This window comes from Rosa chinensis, chromosome 6 (genome assembly GCF_002994745.2).
Source record: "Rosa chinensis cultivar Old Blush chromosome 6, RchiOBHm-V2, whole genome shotgun sequence".
In the NCBI taxonomy this organism is placed as follows: Eukaryota; Viridiplantae; Streptophyta; class Magnoliopsida; order Rosales; family Rosaceae; genus Rosa; species Rosa chinensis.
This window is the reverse complement of record NC_037093.1, coordinates 67,103,036-67,126,763: the sequence shown is the minus strand read 5'-3', so window position 1 is coordinate 67,126,763 and position 23,728 is coordinate 67,103,036. Positions and strand designations below refer to the sequence as shown.

Sequence of the window (23,728 nt, the reverse complement as noted above, 5' to 3'; positions counted from 1 at the left end):
AAATGACAACTCATCCATATACATACCAAACTCAAGGAAAATTCTGTAATACATACTCGTATGTCATACACACATTTATAAATGTGACAATAAATTTGTTGTCAGAGTTATAAAGTTGAGTCATATTTTGTGTCATTTTAGTTTTATTAGTAGTAATTACACCACTTATGACTTTGTTACTTGTTTTGAACAAATTCGTTGTTAATGTCGTAATTTTTGTTTAATTATATGTAAATAGTGTAAATGAATATGGTAATTTTGTTCTCAATGTTGTCATTTTGATTCATATAAGTTGTAATTTTTGTTCAAATAAATGTAAAATGAGTGTATGATAAACATCACAGTACCATACCTTTGTCTCCCAAACTCAAACTAAACTAAATTAAGTTCATGGTTTTGTCTCAACCACCTACCTCAAGCCACGTGACCCTTTTCATAACCATAACTTCATTTTTTTTTTTTTTATCAATACCATAACTTCATTTTGATTGTCATTAGGTTTGCAAGACAAATGCATGCATAAGCTTTCTTATTTGTACGTGTAAACCCAGTCGACTTAATAGGTACATTTATATGATGGATATTTTACTATATTTCGGAACATGGTAGAAATTTTCGATAGAAGTATTGGAGATATGTAATGTCAAACTAGCTTGTATATAAGTTTTATCGATTCTGTAATCAGTTAGAAGCTAGCCACAAGGATAATGAAGAATCAGCGACCTAAACAGCACTTTTAATGACCTAAACCCTAATGTCCCTCACCTACTTAGCACCGACCCTTCTAAACTAATCACTAAAAGATAAGCCTCGTTGGCTTAAAGCATTGCTTTCTTACTTCTATGCTGAACTAGCTTTCGCGCATTAACTATAGCATTTAGAAGTCATAAACTGCAACCACGTAGACTAAACTAAACTAATCTCATGGTTTGGACTCTCGAGCCACGTGAATTACGTGATTCTTTTGGTAGCCATACTTCCATTTGCTCGATATTAATCTTACGAAAGACTAATAATGTTGAAGAATTCACGAGCTCTCTGATTTATCGTAAGCTTGATAATGTTAAAGAGAGAGACTAAAATGTTGATTGAGAAACTAATATATATTGTTTTCCGTTCGATCTTATTTTTTCTTCTTTAATTTCATAAGATGGTTGATTCGAATTTAAAACCTCATAAAGTTATTTATTTTGATCACACACATGTGTGTGTCTATATATATATATATATATATATATATATATATATATGAGGATTATATACGTACCTCCCAAACAAAACAAAAAAGTCAAGAAAAAGAGAGTTAGACGTCAACACTTGAGCCCTACACCTAATCACATTATTAAGGAATATATGATGCCCTAATCCCTTTAAACTAATCACATAGAGCAAGCGAGTACTATAATCATTTTTCTATATGATCTTTCCCACATTAACTATATATAGAATTTCTGGAAAGAAACATCTCATATTTATATTGGAATAATTGTGATTTGTGAGTAGCATATATATGAGTTAATATGATTTCATGAACTGTACATCAAGGACTCAGATATATATAATTTATTTTGGTTTTTCTATGACACACTTGTTTATTTTTAATTTCAGTATTAATCGAAACATTTGAAGTGTTTTCACGCCTTCATGGAGATCAAAAAATTATTTGATTGGTTCCAGCGTCCACGTCAGAATAAAGTCAGAAAGAATGTACACAAGGAATAGTTTAATGTTGGCTGGTTGACTCCCATGCATCATACCATTAATTAAACCTATTGGTGGTTTCTCCAAACGTGTAAGTCCAAAGCATTGCACATCGCTTCTCAATTATGTAAGAGATGCACCAGAACAGTTTCTTAATCTTGCTTCTTTATCTTAACATGTCATGGTTATGATTTCCCCCATCTAATTTGCATTGATTGAGCACTTTATTAAGAATACGAAGAGCATTTTGCCAATGAGGCAGGAATATATATTATTCAGCCAGTCTCTAATGAATTAGATTAGCTGGTTAAGTGTTTCACTTGCTTTCGCATAAATTTTAATTAAAGAGTTTATGAATTATAGAAGCATTTCATAATAAAAACAAGTTGATGCAACGGAGTCATTTCAGCCCAGACTTTTCATTATTTTTCACAGTTGCATTATATATAGCGAGGCCCGATCACAGGCGGACGTTCGCACTATCACTAAAGTGCAGACGTCGACATTGCAGCATCTTTCAGGCTGCAACAGTGGCCGGGGCTTGTTGGACGGAGGCCAGAGGTATCCCAAACCGCTTCTAGGCAGTGATCGAGGTCGGAGGAGATCGAGGTTGAAGATTCTGGGCAGCGACCTCACCTACAACTGCAAGGTTATGGGCAGCACTGCAACCTGGTCACCGACGACTCCACCCGACTGCAACTAGACTGATCCGTCCAACCCCTGGCCTTTTTCAGGCAAGCAGCGCTACACCATCGCAACCTCAGCAGAGCAGAAGCATCGATGTCTGCACTATAGCGATAGTGTGTGTTAGGATGTGATGAGAATTAATTAGGAAAGGCAAGTCCTAGTTGGACTTGGTTAGTATTCCTAATTGGACATGGTTGATGTCAAAGTTTATTCCTATCAGGAATAGGATCTTTTCTCCTGTACAAGAATGTTTGGTTTTCCTACTACCAATTGGATTATAATTGGGGTGCCTATATATAGAGGGCATAGGTAGTAAACCCAAGGTATGGTCGGTGCATGCGATCATCAACAAGAGAGTGTATATCCCTTGGGTAAAGGAGCAGAGATGTCAAGAGTGAATACAACTCTTGGGTGAGAGTGAGTTCTTGGGAAATTCTATGAGTGTGGGTGTACAAGGGTTATGGGTTTGGGTTATGGTGATTTAGCTCAATTGTATCTTGTACTGTAATTATTCTCATAGTGAAGAACAGGTATCTCTCGGGAGGACGTAGGCATAGATTTATGCTGAACCTCGTTAAATCTTGGTGTTCTCTTATTGCTTGTCTTGTGGTTTGTTACTTTTCTATCGGTCTACTCTGTGACCCTTAACGGGAGGGATTCTAATTTCCTTAACAATGCGGACGTCCGATTCTGAACGGCTTCCTATATATATATTATATATACACACACACAAGGAAGTATAAAGTATGTTGAAAGGTACACGGTGAAAAGTTTTCTCCTTTGTAAAAAATATTTGATGTGTTTCAGAACATCACCAAATAGCTGAGCAGAACTGCATACAAAATAAGTGCTTTCCATTTTCGATATCGCGAGATTAAAAACAGGAAAGCAAAGAAAACTAGACAATACTAGATGAGGTCATAATAGCTAGAATTGACCACTTAATTGCCACAACAGAAACGAGGCACATCAGAAAAGAAAGATAACCAACTCCCAGAAGAGACCAAGGTTGGCAATAGCAGATGCTATCGCATTGCATATTATCTAAACATGCTTCAACTCACAACCCCAATTTCTGTAAGGGAGGTTCTAATAGACTGATGAGTTCGTCCCTCCTACTTGGAGGTGAAATACCACGTGGTGAATCATCACATGAGGAAAGCATGAGAAACTATTGCTTTGGTGAATGGTGATCCATTAATTGAAGAAGGCTATATCTACACGGTAGAGATATAGGATGGAGCAGGAATTTGTTGAAATGAAGAAACAAAGTCATGGCAGTAAGGTGGTGGGTGCCCTCTTTGAATAAGAAAGAGACATGGGTTAGAGCACCCACTACTTAATGACGAAATTGTGTTATCTCAGTGGTTAGAGCACCCACTAACTAATGACAAAGTAATGGGTTCGAGTCACCATGGGGGTAGGAGTGAAATCTTTTGATCCTCTTTAAAGAAAGAAAAAAAATAAAAAATAAAAAAAAGAATAAGGAAGAGACATGCAATTAATATTGCATGAAAACATTGAACGTGAAATATGGAGGCTAGGGCTTAAAAGTTTTTGATGTTTTCACACCACAACATGCCATGAAGCAATGTCGATATATATAATGTCATTAGATACGAGAACAAAGGCTTCCGAGCTTGTCTAATCAAGGTATCCAAACTCATTCAAGTATTTGAGAGTTTGATAAAGTCAGGGAGTTTGTGGAGTCCACCATTTGTGAGTAGAGACAATTGCTACACTTGGTGAGAGAGATTTGGAGAAAAAATGCTTCAATTAAGTGAGAGAGAGACAGAGAATACATTTTGAGATAATATCAAGAGAGAGAGTTTTACCATTGAAAAATTATAACATGGTCTCGAATTATGGTACACGTGGTGATTCGAGTTGATGTCATTTGTCCACATAATTTATAGTAATTTTTTATTGGTTATCGTAATTTAATTTTTTTTTCACCCCTCTGTAATATCCCCACTAAATTCAAATAATATGATTGGCATAAACCATCACATGACAATGCCACGTGGTAGTCCGAGACTATAGAGTAATTACTCTTTACCACTTTTGTGAAGTTTAGTCACACTGTGAGATTGTTCATTAGGGTTGGGCACGAGCTAGGCTCGACTGAGGACCTGCTGAGCTCAAGACCAGACATAAAAATTCAGGCCGGGTTCTGTTTGTGTAGTTAACAAGGAAGGGACCGACTACAACCCGAACCGCGAAAGATTAGGCCAATTTTATCATGTTTTTAGTCCAATCTGTTACAGAAAAGACAGTTCAATTTGTACTAATCAGCGTCTTTCTCGAGGAACATGGTGGAGAGGCAATTTCCGCCTTTGACTTTTTGAAGGTGTAGACATGTTGAGTCACTAATTACTTATGCATTTATGCCCCAAAACTATATCAATTGATGTGTCTTCCATGCTATTTCACCCCCTTTAATTCATTTCCTTTTATTTGTAGGAATCCATGCATTGAGAAGAAAATGATCAAATGGGCTTTGAAATGTGGAGATTTTAAGTTAGAAGAAGAAGATATGGAATTTGGGCGAAAAACACAAATTGGATTTTCCTGCAACTTTTCCGGCGACGTTTCCGGCCAACTTTCCAACGAGCCGCCACTCATGGAGGACCTTTTTTCCAGCCAAGGAGGACCATGGTTGTGAGAATCTCCCACCATTTGAAATTCAAACATCTCTCTACACCTTGTCTAGTTGTCCTTTTTGTCACCTTATAATTTTGGGACCATTTGGGGGACACAATGGTGTAAGGGCATCTCTTGCAATCTTGGGGCCAAAGGGACATAGATGATCAAAAGAGGCCAAGAACCTTATCTTCATCATCTCTTCAACCATTCATCAATTCTAACTTCATTTGAGCTCCATCTTCTCTCCACAACTCCACCCCCCTCATATCCAAACACCAAAACTCCATCTCCACCACTTCCACCACCTATCAATTCCACAATCATCTCACCACTACAAACCATCAGTAGCTACTCAAGGATTCATCATATCTACACCATTAAGGAGTTTGAGGATCAAGAAGGAGGAGACAACCACCACAACATCACACCATAACATGGAGACCCATCTCTACCACCACTTCCACTACCGTCAATAGTCACTTCTCACTCTCTATCTCTCTGTAATTACTTGATGTCTTGTAGTATGTTAAAGCTTGTTTATTTAGTTATGAGTAAGTAGTATGTTAAAGCTTGTTTATTTAGTTATGAGTAAGTAGTGAACTTGTTGGGGCTAGGGTTGAAAGCCCTAGCCAACCTTGCTTGTAATTGATGTTTTGTTTATGATTTGATGAAATTCATGTTGTCACCTTCATAGGCTATATCAAAAGTTGAATGCATTTAGTTAGACCTAATCAATTTGAGTTAATGTGTTTGCAAAGACATGAAGTTTTTGCTAGAAATTGATTACCTTTAGGCAAAAAAAATCATGAAAGCACATCATGTGTGCGTGTGAGGGTAGTGAGCTAAAATAACCTAGAGATGGGATTGGTTTGCTTGCTTGGTTACCTAAACTCTAAGCTTTATGCATTTAGGGACAAAAGATTGAAACCTATCCGGTAATTGAATTTGTCTCTAGGTAGTTAGCTCTATACTTATCCGGTTAGAGTTAATAAAATGAAAGGAGCTTAGGCCTTAGTAGTCTTATCCAGATGCTAATAAGGTAATTGGACAATAGGTTTAGCATCATTCATATTAAATTGCATTGTTGCATCAATGGAGGTTAGTGGTAGAAAATTCAAACCCTAACTCTCATCCATTTTTCTACGACCTTAGCTAAACTGGTCTTAGTTTACCTTCTTTGCATTTAGTTTAGTCAATCAACCAGTTACTCAAACAAACAAACAAACATTCACTATCCATTTGTGCATAACATCATTCACTTGCCATAACCTGTAATGAGCTTTGGTTTTGTGAACTTGTAAATTGTTCTTTCTATTTTTCCTTAAGTTTTCTCTAGCTAGAAAAGGATTTGCCAATCCTCGTGGATTCAACATCCTTACTTAATCTAGGCCATATTCTATAACTTGGCCCTTATACTTGAGGGTGGCTTTAATGCTAACAAGACATATTTGACTCGATCCAACTTGAATGCACACCCAATCTTGCCATCCTCAAGCTGCTGGAACATGTGGATCCATGAGCGGAGGCGACGAAGGAGATGGTCAATTGATCGGCGATGGGTGGTGGTGGTGAGGCCAAGACGACTTCCTCTTGAAATTGCTCAAAGGCTCACTCAAATGCGCTGCGCTACGATGCATTGGGAGAGACGGCGAGGAGGCCCAAAACGTGTCAGAGATTTCGTCCGCCGGAAACGCTGAATCATAGCCGGTGCGGTGTGTCTTCGTCTCTCCGAAAAGAAAGATAGAAGTAGAGATGTGGTGCGGTCTTGTGGATGAGTGAAAGTGTAAAACTGAGAAAGTGAAATGAAGTCTATTTATATGAGAGAGGGGTAAGGTGTGGATGTGCCAAGAGTCAGGTTTTTCGGATTTTGCAAAATATAAAATTAAAGATTCAAACCAGACCCTTTTTTTTGTTAGACCTGAACCGAACAAAAAAACAATCCTTAACAGGAAAAACCAAACCGAACTAGCTGATACATGCCGGTTTTTCAGTCTTCCGATCAATCTTTTTTGCCCTACCCTACTTGTAATTCCATTATTTTACAATTTAAAAAGAGAAAAATACTACTGCTCCGAGGAAGTAAGCACATTTATCGAATCTTGTCAATATTGTGTCTTCTTTTATTTATCTATTGCTATTTTCACAAGTCACACAAGGTGAAAAAAATTAGATTCTAAGATGGCTTTGTATTACGACGGCTTCTTTCCCACCACAGACAGGCAGACAACCATAAGCTACTACCAAGGATGACAATGAGGAACATGAGGTAAAAGTAAAACCTGCATGGTAGCAATAAAACTTAAGCCTATGAAAAACCCCAAAGCTCGACTAATTGAAAGATTCTTATATAGGGCAAACGTACCACGTGGCGGTGAGGCATCCCAATCAAACTCCAAAAAATTTTAATTATGTTCCGAAACGAGGATAATATAAAATACTCAAAACACCTCATTGCATGTTCACTGATTGGACAGCCCTACCAGCCACGCGGTACGTTTGCTCTATGTAAAAATTTCTCATGATAACAAGGCACTCATAGAACCCACCCACTGTCCCTCTGGACTTTGATTGCCCAATCACATTCTAACACCGAAAAAGAGAGACAGAAAGCTCCTTTGAGTAAAAACTCATGTACCCATCTGTTAACAAGTAATTTCTCAGTGATCATTATCCCATTATGTAATGATATATAAGCAACAACTATGTTCTGCTCAGCAACCACCTAAACAAGTAAAAAGTCAGCATAATCACTTCGTAGTAATATTACGGTTATTAGCACACTTACAAAAGCAATAACAGAAAAACGAGTTACTTATTTATGCTCAATACATGCCATCTACCAAGTTTTCTCAGCTCTTCAACCATCAAGTGTAAACAAATCCTTTATAATCAGCCATAGGTGCAGCCCTGCTAAAAATCTCTTTTGAAACTCTACAGCTCCAATAAAAGCTTCAAAGAATCCAAGAACTCAAATGGCAAAGAGCATCAATTCCATCACAATCATGCTCCAGGTGCATTGACAAGAACAAATAACGGATTGTCTCCCAATCGTTCCCGACCCTGAAACACGCCATACAAGAAAATCAGCACTTAATTAATGAAGAAAGTAAGCATCAAGAATGAATAAAATATGCGTCTTCTTGTTACTTGTAGGGGTAATGATATAAAACAAATTACAAAGTAGCTTGATGGCCAACAACATCAACTTTGGAGTAATGATACAGGATCAATGTTCAGTTTTCTATAATATACACAATGCAAGAGCCAGAACATGATGTTAGAAAATTCTACTAGTTACTTCCTGAAAATCATCCACTTCGGTCTATAATAAGCGCAGAGGAAAGCCATAATAATTTGTCTGCAACTAAATGCTGAATAGTAAGGGAGCCTCAATTATCCCAAAAATAATCAAGGATGAGTGTTTCTAGTACTGTGCGTGCAAAGTCATATTGATACCTTTAGCTCTGGCAGTGCAATTACACAGGCACACTCAACCACCTTCACCCCAACACGTTCTGCAACAAGAAATCAAGACTTTGAGTCACAAAACATGAATCTTTTAGCTACAAATTTGTAACATTACACTGCTATGTTACACAAACCAGCTAATGGGTGTGGCAGTATGACTTAAAAGGATATCAGAACAGTGCATTATAATTCCCATTATCACCATGCTGTCACACCCTTGTCTCTTAATAAGTTGTTATCAAATTCAAACAAATGAAGGCTGTTGAATCAAAAGATGGTTCCATTCTTCCACAAGTCTTAAATGAGAGTAATTTTAAATCGTAACGCCTTGGTTTACTTTCCTTTCTGTCTGGTAGACATGCAAGTAATGAGGCAAACTTTTGTGCTGAAAATCTCACTTTAAGTCAATATTTTTTAATTGCTTGTGCGCCCAACTATCTAATACTAATAGCCACCCCTTCTCCCCACACTGGTTTTTGGCCCCTCATTTTTGTAAGACAAGTAGACAACTAGGTTCCCACTTGACATAGGAGGAAAAGAATTGTAGGGCTGAGACCATTTGTTAGAAATAATAGCAGGCGATAAACAATTTAAAATAAAATAAAACTCATGCTTTGATACACACCAAGTAGCCTGATTGCAGCACCCAAAGTTCCTCCAGTTGCAATGAGATCATCAATGATCAAGGCACGTTCTCCTGCTTCTACAGCTCCCACATGCATTTCCATCGTGTCTGTTCCATACTCCAAAGAGTACTCTTCAGAAATAACCTTCCCTGGCACAATCAAAATATAAGCATTATACGTAATTGCGAGAATTATAGTCATTGAAAGCACCAAATGCTTGCTGGGTAAATAATATATATCTAGCACATTAAGAATCACATTGTTGTGATTTCATCAACAATTAGTGATTAAAACACCACAAGATATAAGAGCAATGCTTATGCAAAAAAAAAAAATAATAATAATAATAAATAAATAAAATTTACACATGTTTTAAGTATTTGTTGATATTTATTCACTGTATTGTTTTGAAACCGAGATAAATCTAGCTTTTGATGCCCAGGTATTTCTTATGCACAGGTCAGATTTAACTACTTTCTCCTATTTTTGTCTCCAAAGTTGAAACAGGGCCTTATTAGACCTAGATTACAAAGATAAGTGGCTATTGAGCTCGTAGTGTCATTCATATGGTTTGAAAATGTTGCTGTTCTCCTTGTATTATCAAGAGTGAAAGGAAACTGCATCCCAAGAACATAACTACTCACTTCCCCTTCATCATAATTTCACAATTAAAGTGGCCTATATTTCCATTGCATAGCTGAAAGGTAACCTTAGTTGAATCAGGCTGAACAAAGAATCTTATCATAGATATTTTCGGTCAGACTTTATTTAAAACACTCTATGCCCGTAATTCATTGACGAATTTTTTTCTTCTCTTCATGGAGCTAAAGTGGAATAATAAGTTATCCCGCTCTGCCAGTAAGTCAGTTGCTAAGCAAGGTTTCACTAGTGCACATGACCTTCTGAAAGCAAAGGAAACTAGTGGGATTTGAGAGGGAAAGAAAAGAAAAGTGTGAATCAACATACCAGGCAACTTATTCGGCTTTCTCATAGGTACAAATTTAGCCCCAATGGCCAATGCAATAGGAGGGCCAAAAATAAAACCTCTAGCTTCAATACCTGCATAATGCCATCCATAAAACTCAAGATAATAAACATCGACCAAAATACAGTAGATACACCAAACATAGCCACTAAAACCGTAACAACCCCCTAAACTACGATTGTGAGACATCCCATGCAACAATGCTAAATACTAAAATTTGGATTTGGTTGAACTGCAAACAACCAACTAACTTTTCTTCTAAAATGATAAACTTACAGTAGAATCTCATAAACTAACATAGGTCTTGCCACAACTCAAGTGGCTAACCAAAACTGAGTGAATGAACTACTGATTCAAGTAAAAAATACGTAAACTAGCTACAAGTGAAAGATCATGTTGTAAGATTTAAGTTACCTGCAACAACAGAGATTTCTTTGTCTTTGTACCTCTCAACAAACAAATCAATGGTATCCTTGAAAGCCTGGGTATCCAGAAGTAAGGTAGTAATATCTTGGAACATAATCCCTGCCATAAAAACCACAATGAATCCTCTATTTCACAACCAAAAGTCCATTAAAACCCAAAACTACCCAGTACCCAGATTACAAATTGGATCATACTCAACTATTAACCCAAAACCGATCAAACCCACCAAATGAAAAGACCAGTCTTCTTCTTCTTTTTTTTTTGAATAAGAAAAGACCAGTCTTACTTGCATCTAAAAAAACCAAACTAAAATGTTGAACAAAAATGAGAACAAAGAAAGAGATTAAGAGTACCTGGCTTGGGAAAGTCGGGTATGACTCTGATTGCAGAGGCAATTTTCGCTAGGCGATGATCTTGAGCGTCTTCGGCGGCCATCTCTTGAAATTTCAGAGAGTCACTATCACTCACTAAACCACACAATTAGACACAAGCGCAAAAATAGAGAGGCCTATAAACTACACTGGACTCTGAAATTGCTTTTAGTTTTATTTGATAAATTAAAAAACACCCACCAACCCCAAAATAAATTTCATGACCAAATTGCCCATTGCTATTTTTCCCGGAATTTCTTTCCCTACTATAACCCTCCAAAATTTTCTCAACAAAAAAAAGGAAAAAAAGGATTTTTCTCTAAAATCTCCAACACATCTATAATCAAACATGATACACACAATCAATCAATAGCAGAGCTCACCGGTGCAGCGAGGAGAAGCGAGGGTGGACCGGTAATTTGGGAATGCAACTAAGGGAGAATGAGATTTGGTTTTAAACGGAGTTGCTGCGACAGTGGGAGAGGTGGTGCTGGTGATGAAGGATGGCGAGGAAGCCAACGAGTTTGACCAGAGACGAATTGAGACGGTGGTGCGCAGCAGCATCATTAGGTCCTACTCGATCGGCTGAAATATTGAAATTAAGAAGGGTGGTGGTGCAGTGTAAGAAAGTGGGAGATAGATCGTGGCGGGTAAAATTTAGGGTCACGCAAGTTGGACACGATGATCGCAGGGGCATTTTGGTCTATTTGATAACTACCTAAACTGTGCAAAGAGATTTTTTTAGGTTAACTACATGGAATAAAGTGAGCTGGAAAAAGATGAAAAGCGTGTGGATCAACTATCACAATAGTTGGGCGGTTTTTGTTTACACCTTTTTTTTTTTAAGGGAAAAAAACAGGTCTTAATAGGTGCAATTGGCCTGTTCTTATGTCACGCCCTAATTCTTTTTCTTCTTGTTCATGATGGCCCATGTCATGCCTCCTTAATTTCTCTCAAGAGACAAGACGTCGTGATTCATGTTGGACCTTTTTTTTTTTTGGGATACAAATTCTTGTGAGATAATCATGATATTTACCATAAGTGGAGGATTAGTAGGAGCTGGTGAAAGCAATAGCTCGAACTAAACCATTTATTGAAACATTAAGGGACTCGAAAGTCTCTAGGCGATTTGTTGTTATGGCGAAGGGCAATAATTTCGAGCAATTGTCTTAAGGAAGACTAAAACATGCCGATTAAGAAAGATAACATACCAAATGGCACTTCAGCGAAAATTTTCTAAATCCGCCACTAGAACGCAATCCTAGTTCATCTTTGTTTGGGCCTCAAATGTTCTGGATCATTGGGCTTAGTTGACCTCTACATAAAAAAATAAAAAAAAGATCATCATAAGCCAATTTTTGACTGAATTGTCCAATTGCCCACTAGGCCCAAAACCCACAAGGAGGTCACTGCACTGACGTGTGCAAAGACGAAACTGCATATGCCGCCTTTTTTTGTGAATGTGAACGTATCCAAACGACCTGCTGCTTCCTGCAAACTTCTTCTTCCAAAATCCAAATGCAAAGCTCACGGAATCAGATACTTCCAACCACACTCCACGACTTCTCTTCTCTTATATTTATCAGTTCGTATATTTTTTCTTTCTTTATTTTCCCATCAGCTTCTCACTGCTTATCGGTCATAAATAAAATCATTAATTTAATCATACGTATTTATTTTTCATTGGAATACCAAGTCCAAGGAATAAAGTAACCTCACATGTTTTTCATTTCCATTTCGTCTTCTTCTTAGGGGGGAGTACCTGGAGGGCTATACATGTATTACTTATAATATGAAAAATGAAACCGTGCGTGTTATGGAAGGTACAGGCGGATTAAGTAGAATAGTAGAAGTATTAGTACCATGTAAACTGCGTGCTAAAATTAGTTGACGGAATCCTATATTCGTATGTAAGCAATGACTTCAGATATGTATATATGCGTACTCATCGGCTAATTCCGAATTCTATCTTGTCTCGAAACCTAGCTTGCTTCTCTTTTATTCTCTTGTTGATCATCATATTCTCAATAATGAAAAATAAAACTCACAAGTATCTTTAAATAGTTGCTAAGTAGCATCTCTTAACAACATGCAAATTGCTATACAAAGCTAAGCTAGATATAAACCGGCGCCGTATATACCATGACATATGTTGCTTCCAACTCAAGAAATGTTGTGCTTTCTTATATCCGTTTTCCTCATCTTTAACCCAAAATAACACATTCGTTAGATCCTATAATTTTTCTTATTTGAATTTGGTGCATAATGTACCTTTTACTATAGCTTAGCTCAATGGATATAGGCAGAATATTTAACTCAAAAACTAGCTAAAGACTAAAAAGAGTGTGCACAGAAAACAAGGTAAAATTTAAGGGTGATGATTTTTAATCTCCACTTTGTCATATATTATATCACTTATACTTATTTTTGTATAATTCAAAGTGGACCGCAAGGGATAAACCTGAGTGCCTAAATCAATCAATCTCTAAATCACTTTTTTATGAGGATCTTAAAAGGAAAACTACAGTAATCATCCATCCAAACTGTGAATTAGTGAAATCAATATTCAAGCTATCTCTCACTGTTTTCAATTTTTGTTTTTGTATATATAAAAATCATTATAAATTATCAGGATTCACTATCGGAGAGCATGTTGTTGCTTATAATAATTTGAGTGGCAAAAAGACAGCAATTGTCTCTAACAAAGCGAGAGAGAATCCTGTCATCGAAAAAAAAAAAGTGAGAGAGAATCTTGAGAGGCCATATGGCAGCTCCTTCTTGTCCTTTTGGACGGGGTGAAGTGTCAGTTTTGAATCCTATGCAAGTCCACGTAATTCCTTAGGGGATAAGGCTTCCACTCTTTTCCAGTAAACAAGCCATCCCTTTTGAACGTAATCGGTGAATCACTCTCACCCAATTCAAACACAAGCACAGTAAAACTTCCAAATTACAGCATAACATAATTAATATCAGACATTTGTTCCCAATTTACCACAACTATTAAAAGTCAGGCTCAGGCTCATTCATATATGTTGACCACGTCCTGAACAGATTAGGTCAAATTCCATCAGATATTGACCCCGAAGACTAAATAATAATCTGATTTACTGATTACAGTAAATTATGGGCTTGGTAAAAATTAAACAAAAATCTCGGCGTTGATAGCAGCAACTAGTCAGCAGACAGCAATACCCCCAAACTTTGCCTTTGATTACTTCACTGATGATCTGTGATTAGATCAGTCGGCGGGGGGCACGCGTCGTTTCCGAAGATGCTGAAGCATATGTTCCTCTCATCTTTCTAGCTAATTAACGAAAGCCAGCCATAGAAGAAAAGCCAGCCAACCCTCTGAATGGAGAGTCAAACGGATAAGAAGAAGACGTAGAAGAAGGAAGAAGAAATCAACTTGAACAGTTTTTAATGCACGATGACTAGTACAACTGAACTCTCTCCTACTTCGAAGAACCACTCGCTCTTTCTAGAAGTATCAAGTGTGATCATACAAATATCGTCAATCTATATTTGGAGGTGTGACGCAATCGTGAAAGCAAATGTATAGTTAGTGAAAGACCTTTCAATTTTGGGTGAGGCTGCGAAAACGTGTGCATTGAATTTGAGCACAGTAATGGGTATGATTTTATTCATCACAATTAGCAAACTAACTGTTTAGCAATATTTAATGTGATTAACTTATTGAACAACAATAACAAAAATTAACGTGATTACAGATTTTTTTTTTTTTGTCAAACAACGTGATTACAGATGAGTTGTGTACATCATTATTGTTTACAATTTATTAATATATGTTTTAGCTGCAAACTTTTATAGAAGACTCTCGAGTTTGGTTTAAAAATTATGTGTAAGAAAAATAAATTATCTAATTCAATGGCAGTGCTTAATTTTGAATGAAAGTATTTTATATTAGACTAATTTGATTTGAAAACTCAAGTCACTAAAGGCAAACATAAGCAAATGGTGTGCCTAATATTAGGCTGCCCAAACTACCCCACTCCCTCTCAAGTCTCAACCACTAGTTTGAAGCACAGTATCCTCCACCACCACTAACCCAAACCTCCCATGTGATCATCGACATGGCTAAGCTTGCCCTTAATTATCCAATAGAATACTTTAACACATTCATGCATGACGTAACAGTATACCCAACTCCGCCAAAAGAAAAAGAAAATCCCAACCGACTATACAGCGTGTGAAGTGAGCTAAGGAAAAGTCCCTGTGATTCCTGTGAATCAGTGAAAGTTTGAGATCACAAAACGCCGGTGGCTCCGCGTGAAACATCTATAGCGTAAAATAGTAAAATTTTAGAATAAAAAATCGTTAAATTTATTGTAATTGACAATATAGTCTATGAAATTGTTTAATGTTACGAAAAAAATTAACTAATTAAACGACTCACAACGCTGAAATTTTGATCGTTCGAAGAATTATAAAACACTCTAACTGGGCTGCTACTGTACTTGGAAAAAAAAAAAACACTCGGCTGCTAGTCTGTTACTGTATTATATCAGCTATTGGAATCAGAGCCGGCTGTGGACTGACGACCGGACCGCGTTTATTTGGAAAAATGCATTAGATTTGACTTTGAAGATGTCTATGGTCTGGGCCCCAGGAACTTTTGTTTTGAGTTAAAAAGGGTGAAAACCCACCCTCTAATAACACTTCCACTCTTTGACCGACTTCGTTTTTTTTGGTCATCCTTGGCCACCAAGAAAAGTAAAACGTGGCATACAGCCGCATACTCACTAACTTTGGTAAGTCTTTAATTTCGTAATATAGGAAAAATAATAATTGTTTAATAGTACACTTGGCCAAGGAGGACACTGCTACTACTTTCCTACCACTTGTCACGCAACTTCCAACTCTCCTCCCTTATAAACACCCCATTCTCTCCATTTCTCCTCACTCTCACTCAAACCAATCCATCCTCCCTCCTCTCTCTCTCTGTCTCTCTCCCTCTCTCTCATTCACAGAATACTCGACACTATTATCTCTCTCTCTCTCTCTCTCTCTCTCAGTGTTTTCAACAAGCAAACCAATTTCACTAGCAATTTGTTATGGCCCTCGAAGCTCTTAACTCTCCGACTGCCGCCGGCCAAGGCTTCCACTACGACGAGCCCAAGCTCCAGTACTCGGAGCCATGGACCAAGCGCAAGCGCTCCAAGCGTCCACGAAGCGTAGAGCAGACTCAAGTCTCTGAGGAGGAGTATCTCGCTCTCTGCCTCATCATGCTCGCTCGCGGTGGTCACAGCGGAGGACCCATCACCGCCGCCGCTTCACACCGCAGTCAGTCTCCGGTTCCAAGTGTTTCTCCTGTCATTGAACAGGCCACGTCAGCACCGGCCAAGGAGAATCAGCTGCTCAGTTACAAGTGCTCTGTTTGTGACAAGTCTTTTCCCTCGTACCAGGCTCTGGGTGGACACAAGGCCAGCCACAGGAAGGGCTCTTCCGCCGTCACCGGAGGCGAAGGACCCTCCACGTCATCCACCACCACCACCACATCCGCCGCCACCGTCTCCAACGCCTCCGGTAGGTCCCACGAGTGCTCCATCTGCCACAAGTCTTTCCCCACCGGCCAGGCCTTGGGCGGACACAAGCGGTGCCACTACGAGGGCGGCGCCACCGCCACCAGGTCCGCCGCAACCACCAGCGCCGTGACCACCTCGGAGGGAGTGGGGTCTACCACTCACACCGTCAGCCAGAGCCACCAACACCGCGAAGCGTTTGATCTGAACTTACCGGCCTTCCCGGAGCCGTTGTCAAGGAATTTCTTCCTCTCCGGCGACGACGAGGTGGAGAGCCCACATCCGACGAAGAAGCCCCGTCTATTCATGACCCCTAAAGTTGAGATATCACTCAATTAGGGCCGGTCACGATGACGACACCTATAGAAATTAATTAGGAAATTATAATTTTCATTATTATTAGCGTGTATTTTTCTTTTTTTGGTTGGAATTCAATTTGTTTGTTATGTACATACTATTATTTAGCTTCCTATTGAAGTACTTGGAAATTCAATTGATTTTTTTCCTACATCAAAAAAGACCAATTCATTAATTTCGCTTTTCTCATTACATAATTTCCGCATTATACAAATACGACTAGCATGGTCATCAATGTCGCCGAGAAACCGCGGCGAGTTGGAGTTCACTCCATCGACATGTTGGTGACATTTCACGAAGACAGTGCAGGCCAAAGTGCGTGTTATGTTTTCGATCTCTTTAGTAACCGACTAACTGAAAAATGGTACAGAGCACACTTCTTTTAGTAGTAGTACCCACACCGGCACACCGAGTGGCATTGTCCAGCTACAACCCATGAGGTTCACGCGATATTTACAAGTCGGCGATTTTTTCTTTTTTTCATTTTCTTAATTTCGATTCAGAATATTGGCTAGTGTGAATCGGATAAGAAGATAGGTTCGGGCATTATTTTGGTTTTGTGTTCGCGTGTGGAACTGGTGGGAATAGATTTGGGAGGACAGGTGTGCTTACTTGAGCTCGATCAATTTAGGGTTTGGTTTTGAGCCAGATGCTTTGCACCGGGACAGCCTGACACGTGTAACGGTACGGCCGTCTAAAATGACACGAACCAGTAAACCACCGCCAATGCAACACGGAACGCTGAGGAACGTTCACCATGTGTTAAAAAGGTAAATTGCATGCCACGCTTCATCTCCATCTTTCTCTACTCCGTTCCAAATATTCTCCTACTCGATTCCATTGCCTGTGAGTTTTATATGTTCGAATGTTCGATTAACTGATCCAAGTAAAAAAATTTAACCTTTAGGTGAAAGGGAAGCTTAATTGCAAAGTAACCAGTGGGAAACATTCTCTATTCTTCTGGTATATTGTATTGTGTTCTTACTGGGGCGACCTGGCGATTCTGGTAAGAGTAGTCAATGTTGATATTAGTTCTTGAAAAGTCTAGATACAGCTCGACGAGACTGACCTTTTCTACAACTGAGGTAGTCAACAGCGGGGGGTTGCATATGCAAAACTAAGATATAACAGAGAAGGTTCTCTGAGCTTAGCTGACTAGCCCTAGCTCCCTGTAATGTAATGTAATGTTCTGAGAAATTTAAGCAAAAGATTTACGCGGTTTAGGAGAAGTTTTTGGACAAATGAAAGGAAAATGTACGTAGAGCAAGTTTCCAATATTGAGGAGTAACTTTCGGTAAAGATTACTTGAGTAACATGATCAAGGCAAATAAAGTTGCTTGCATGGAACATGAACATTTTTAGGTGAAAGAGGAATTTAAGAAGAAGAAGAAAAATCAAGAATGATAAGTAGGTAAGACAAGTAACATTTGCGTGTACGTATAGGAGAATGTAATATTTAACATCTATAACCCTGGATGCATCCTTCCGAAATTCAGGGGATTAAGTTGGACATTGAACATAGATAAGCTTGTTTCAAGGCTTTAGGCAATGCTATGACCACGTAATAGAATACGCTGAGTCTCACATTAGATATATGCAAGTTGGTCCCAACATGATACTATGGTGAGGGATATTATCATCCATTTTTATTGTAAATTTTTTTATTCTTCTCATGTTTGGAGCTAAAACAACACTTAGTCGATCAACGATTTAATTTTCATACAAAACGGAATAAATTTAACTAAAATTGTGACAATTGGTGTGAATTTAAATATCAACCACTACACCACTATATTTCAATTTGGAATTTAGTTCGCCTGCACCTTCCTGTAATCGTTTTGGTGAAATTGTGAAAAGATTCCACGCACCTTGGATATTTGATACTAAACAATAAAGAAGTCAGTCAACTCTTTTTTTTTTTGGGTGGCCAAAAGTCAGTCAACTAGCTGAGCTAGTATTATTCAGCAAGTATGCACACTTGAAGAGTCTGTAACCGCGTAGGAATGGGATTGCATAGACTCGATCATCCTCTCACAAAGTCTTGACCGTGGCCAATGTACTGGGGCGGAAGGCACGCATGCAATTACCCTTTAGTACATTTCATACCTCACAAGTTCACATTTTGGCACTAAAATACACTAATTAACTTGTTAATTAATTGAATTCTAACCTTATCATAGTGTTATCATCCATATCATGCGCATTTTATCAGTACTATTGTAAACTACTTTTAGTTAACGTATTGTATCCATCAGCAAAACAAAGCACAAGTACCCCACATCTCCAAAAGGTTTAAAGCCATTCTACCTCTCTCTCATCTGTTCCTATCCCACTTAACAGTCCTCACTATTAGAGATTACATTACATATAGTACTGGCATGGCAACACCGGTATTAGGTCCTTGTCCAATCCATCACGCAATCAAGAGAGCTAACTGTTTAATTAAGTTTATATGGAACTCCAATAGATAATACTAAGCTAACTACTAGCTAGAGTAGACTGATGAGTTATTAGTTGGTCGGCAACTAATTTTGCAACTATAGAGATAAAAGTAGACCCCTTGGCCTTTCTATGATAATGGCTTAAGCAACCAGAGACTGATCAATCCCTACATATACAACAGCTAAACAAATAATGCCCACCTAATCAGTTAATGCTGCCTACATACAGTGGAAATTTGATCGACCACACTAATCTGCAGACCAGTCATTTTAACTATATGTATGTGGTACACTACCAACCAAAATTAATGGACGACATGTGCAGTGCTCATATTACATGCAAACTCCGGAAAAAAATTTCTTAATATGCATATATGTATATATATAAATCTAAACATTATGCTGCTTATTTCTAAAACGAACACAAAATCTAAATTATGAGTACGATCTCACTACTTATTTTCTATAAGGATACTTGGGGTGGACGTATTCAAACTGCAGCCAAAGAACTGATTCTTCGAAGAAGCTTCTGGTGGTCAGGTTCTGTGTATCACTCGACTCTACAGTTGGGTGCTTGGTTCTTATTCGGTAGGCAGAGCTAGCACACCAAATCCCACCACAACTCCAAAACCCTAAACCAGTTTCTTTGCAAGTTGGGAACTCTGTCGACCACAATTCACTACTGGCTTTACTACCTAATGCTTTTCCGAAATGACAAATTAGCTACACCTTCGCCTTCTATCTACGTTTTTTTTAACCGACCTGGACCACTGATACGTAGTGGCTTATGCTCGATGAGTTGCATGCCAACATTTTTAATGGAAATGGAGCTTTCATCTTTGACATGACACGTGGCTTCCCCAGCCACCACCTAAAATGCTTCCCCACTTATGAGTGAAGCTCCATGCCCCGTACGGTAGCTATATGCTATGTTTGTTCTATTCTATATTACTGCTGCGCTCTTGTGTGAGTTGTGTGTCACCGGATTATACTAATTTAGCGTATACGGCGATCATTTGGAAGAAGAAGACATTACACATGCTTAGTATTGTACAATAGATAATGATGGTGGTAGATATGATCAAGAAGATTAATAAGTTTATCGTGCTTATTGTTTTTTCACATGTAATCCATATGGTGGTGGTTGTTGAAATCTACTGGGTTAATATTTAAGGACTGCGACAGGCATTACTGTCGGCCGCAATGAAAAACATGGAACTGGTGTCAAATTCTCCATTATCTATTTATGAGGTCCAAGTTCCAGTCCAGAGCAGTTGGTGGGAAATATAATTCTTTTGCATAACGCGGCCCGGTCCATATTAGCCCAATCCATAAAACCAAGGCTGGGTCCATTGTCTGCAAAACCCCAGCAAGCAAAGATTTTCAAGTTGGTCAAAGCCCAATTCAAAATTTCAAAGAAAAATAAAAGTAAAATTACAACCCTCAAAATTAGACTATAGACAATTAGACAAGGACCAAACCTAATGGCCCTTCTCTTCTCTTTCTTTCTAGGAAGCAGGCTCTAGTTGATTCTTTCAAGTACACACACAGAATTAAAAAAAACTTGGGCATCAAGTATCATTTCCAGTGAGCTTCCCTAGGTCCATTGCGGTCACAAGTATTGAGGAATTGTGAAAGAAACCACATATCCCACTTTGTAACCTTCCTAACAATCCTGTGGCAAAAAAGGACTCTTTCATAAACAAAAGCCCTTGTTGTGTGGTTATAAACCTTCTAAATTTAGACACTTGCAATTAATTTAAAACTCAATTATTCTTGTAAGAAACTCCCCTTAATATATTGCTTATGAGCTAAGCATTTTAGTCTTTGGCGAATACAGACTTTGAGAAAAATATCACAAGTGTCTTCATCTAATCTAATCTTAATTTCACTTTCTTTTTTTCTAATAATAATATTGCAAGTGTGATTAAAACTATATGCATGATTAGTAGATTCATCGAACGCACAATTTATAATCTAATAATTCAGAACAAACTCTACTCTTGACAAATACTGTTCACTAAAAAAATATAGAAAACCTGAAATTTAATTTTCTTTCGGTTTCGTTTACGTACACATTTTTGCATCTAATAAATAATTCATGTAAGTTTAAATCAACCTAAAACCTCTAGGGTAAACGAATAGCACCTGGATTATATAAGTCACGTTAACACTGTAACAGACTTGGTTCACAGTCTATGAGTCTAGTAATGTGAACCCTAACAGCTGCGCCGAGTTCGTAATGCGCACCCAAACCCAACCCCCAAGATTTGAGTCCAAAAACCAGCTTAAAAGCAAGAGAATCCAACGGCCAAAACCCCGAAAAGTCCCGCGATTCAACGGCTGGATCGAGGTCGCGGAAACACGGAGCCGCTCTGTCTCGCCCAGAGTTTGGAAGATATTCCCTCGACAAGACAAACCCACCCTCACGTGGGTCCCCCAGAAAAAAAAGTCCCCACCGTCTAAAATCACAACCGCTTAAACTCAACCATGGTTAACTCCACCTTGCTCTCCACGCTCTATACTCTCTACTTCTCCAGTCTCTTCCATTCTATTTTCGCTTCATTCCCTGGATTACTAACCCAAGTTTCCAGAGCACACACTCTCTCTCTCTCTCCTCTCTCTTACTCTCTTTCTCTCTCAAACAAAGCCAAAGCCAAATCAATAAAGAGGATAAGTCAAAGATATAATTGATCACTGACCGGAGAGAGATCGGACGGTAAAGATGAGCTGCAATGGTTGCCGAGTCCTCCGAAAGGGGTGCAGTGAGACATGCATACTGAGGTCGTGCCTCCGTTTGATCGATTGTCCCGAATCCCAAGGCAACGCCACCTTGTTCCTCGCCAAGTTTTTCGGCCGCAGCGATCTCTTGTCCTTCATCTCCGCCGTGCCTGAAAATCAACGCCCTGGTAGTTTATTATTTTTCTTTTTTCTTTCAAAAATTTAAGAAGAAATCGAGAATAATGTGGAGAAATGAATTTGATTTTGCCTTTTTTTGTTTCGTTTGTTAGCTCTTTTTCAGTCTCTGCTTTTCGAAGCATGCGGCCGTACGGTGAATCCGGTGAGCGGAGCGGTGGGGCTTCTGTCAAGCGGGAACTGGCACGTGTGCCACGCGGCGGTCCAGGCGGTGTTATCCGGCGGCGTTTTAAGGCCGTTACCGGCGATTTCGACGCCAAAGCTGGAAGAATCCTCCGTCACTTTCGATAGAGGCGCATGCGGAATACAAGACCTCCACTACACATCCGTACCGTCCATGTTCTACGACGACGTGGAACGTAGCCAGCCGTTGGATGTGGCGCTGTCGCTGAAGCCGAATCTCGCGGCCGCGGCGGCCGGTGGAAGAGGACGAGCGAGGGGGAGGAGTTGCGCGATCGAGCGATCAATGAGAGATACGGTGTCGTTTAATTCCGAAGATTCGATCATGACTACGAGCGCCGGCGGTGGTGATTCGAACGGCGATCGCAAGCTTCTGAATCTTTTTGTTTGAGCAACTCAGATTCTGTGGAAAGCTATAACGTCATCATATATAGAGTGAGAGAGAGAGAGAGAGTTATTTTGTTGAGCTATGATAACAGTGGTTAATCAAACTGGTAAGGTCTAGAAGAGAGTAATGTAATAAGAGGGAAAATGGTAATCGGAGCCCTTCAGTTTTCTTTTTCTTTTTTTTGGTTGAATTTTCCGGTGAAACTCTCTCTTCAATTTTTATTTTCAACTTTTTTCGTTTATTTTACGTTGGGAGTTGTTGATAATGATGATGACGTGTCGTGATTGTCTGACGTGTCGTGATTGTCTGTTTCCTATAGGGCCTTGGCAGTTACTAGTGTTTGTCCTGGCCGTACATCGTCCAAATAGGGCGTCTGAGAATTACATTACATTACACTAGTCATGATCACCTGGTTACCTACTGACCAAATATTATTTGGTCAGTCACCGTTCGATTGACATCGGACGGTTGACAGCTAAGTGATGAAATCTGAGATGAGAGCTGTCAACCGTCTGATCTCAATCGAACGGTGACTGACCAAGTGATATTTGGTCAGTAGGTGACCATGTAAACGGGGCCGTACATTACACTGGTTTTGAGTGGTAGCTGTAGATGGAGACGCATTGTGTACTGTTGTTTGTACATTATCCGTTGGATTAAATTACCATCATAAGATTGACTCTTGTGGTGCTTTATCCTAATCCTTTGAATTTGGGATGGGTTTACATTAGTGGGAGAACTTGTGGAAGTAGGTAAACTTTCATAATTTGCAAATATCTAAGAAGCACTGATACAGGTACAAGTATCTGGATATGATAGGATCAGATACGTGGATATACGACAAATCTTAAATCTAATAGGATACGGGTACATGAATAATTCATCAATTATATATATATATATATATATATAGAAAAACTCAACAACAACAACAAAAATACATAAACAAAGTACTAATTTATACTCAATTCAGAATTCAGAAGCCAACATATTCAC

General features: G+C 38.8%; 3 protein-coding genes across 3 annotated transcripts; 2 read left to right on the top strand and 1 right to left on the bottom strand.

Annotated features, from left to right (window-relative positions):
* Nucleotides 1-7,757: 7,757 nt before the first annotated feature.
* Nucleotides 7,758-11,553, bottom strand: LOC112173060 (adenine phosphoribosyltransferase 1). Its single transcript, XM_024310604.2, has 7 exons — nucleotides 11,294-11,553; nucleotides 10,893-11,006; nucleotides 10,528-10,638; nucleotides 10,095-10,187; nucleotides 9,128-9,277; nucleotides 8,491-8,549; nucleotides 7,758-8,094 (listed from the first exon to the last, which is right to left on the bottom strand). Exons 1-7 carry the CDS (start codon nucleotides 11,475-11,477, stop codon nucleotides 8,035-8,037), a joined length of 771 nt encoding a protein of 256 aa, XP_024166372.1. The 5' UTR covers nucleotides 11,478-11,553; the 3' UTR covers nucleotides 7,758-8,034.
* Nucleotides 11,554-15,822: 4,269 nt separating this feature from the next.
* Nucleotides 15,823-16,958, top strand: LOC112172545 (zinc finger protein ZAT10). The gene has a single exon (XM_024309936.2). The coding sequence runs from the start codon at nucleotides 15,983-15,985 to the stop codon at nucleotides 16,787-16,789; it is 807 nt and encodes a 268-aa protein (XP_024165704.1). The 5' UTR covers nucleotides 15,823-15,982; the 3' UTR covers nucleotides 16,790-16,958.
* Nucleotides 16,959-21,814: 4,856 nt separating this feature from the next.
* On the top strand, nucleotides 21,815-22,997 carry LOC112168915 (LOB domain-containing protein 39). Its single transcript, XM_024305848.2, has 2 exons — nucleotides 21,815-22,157; nucleotides 22,260-22,997. The coding sequence occupies exons 1-2, from the start codon at nucleotides 21,974-21,976 to the stop codon at nucleotides 22,733-22,735; spliced, it is 660 nt and encodes a 219-aa protein (XP_024161616.1). The 5' UTR covers nucleotides 21,815-21,973; the 3' UTR covers nucleotides 22,736-22,997.
* The last annotated feature ends 731 nt before the right edge of the window (nucleotides 22,998-23,728 follow it).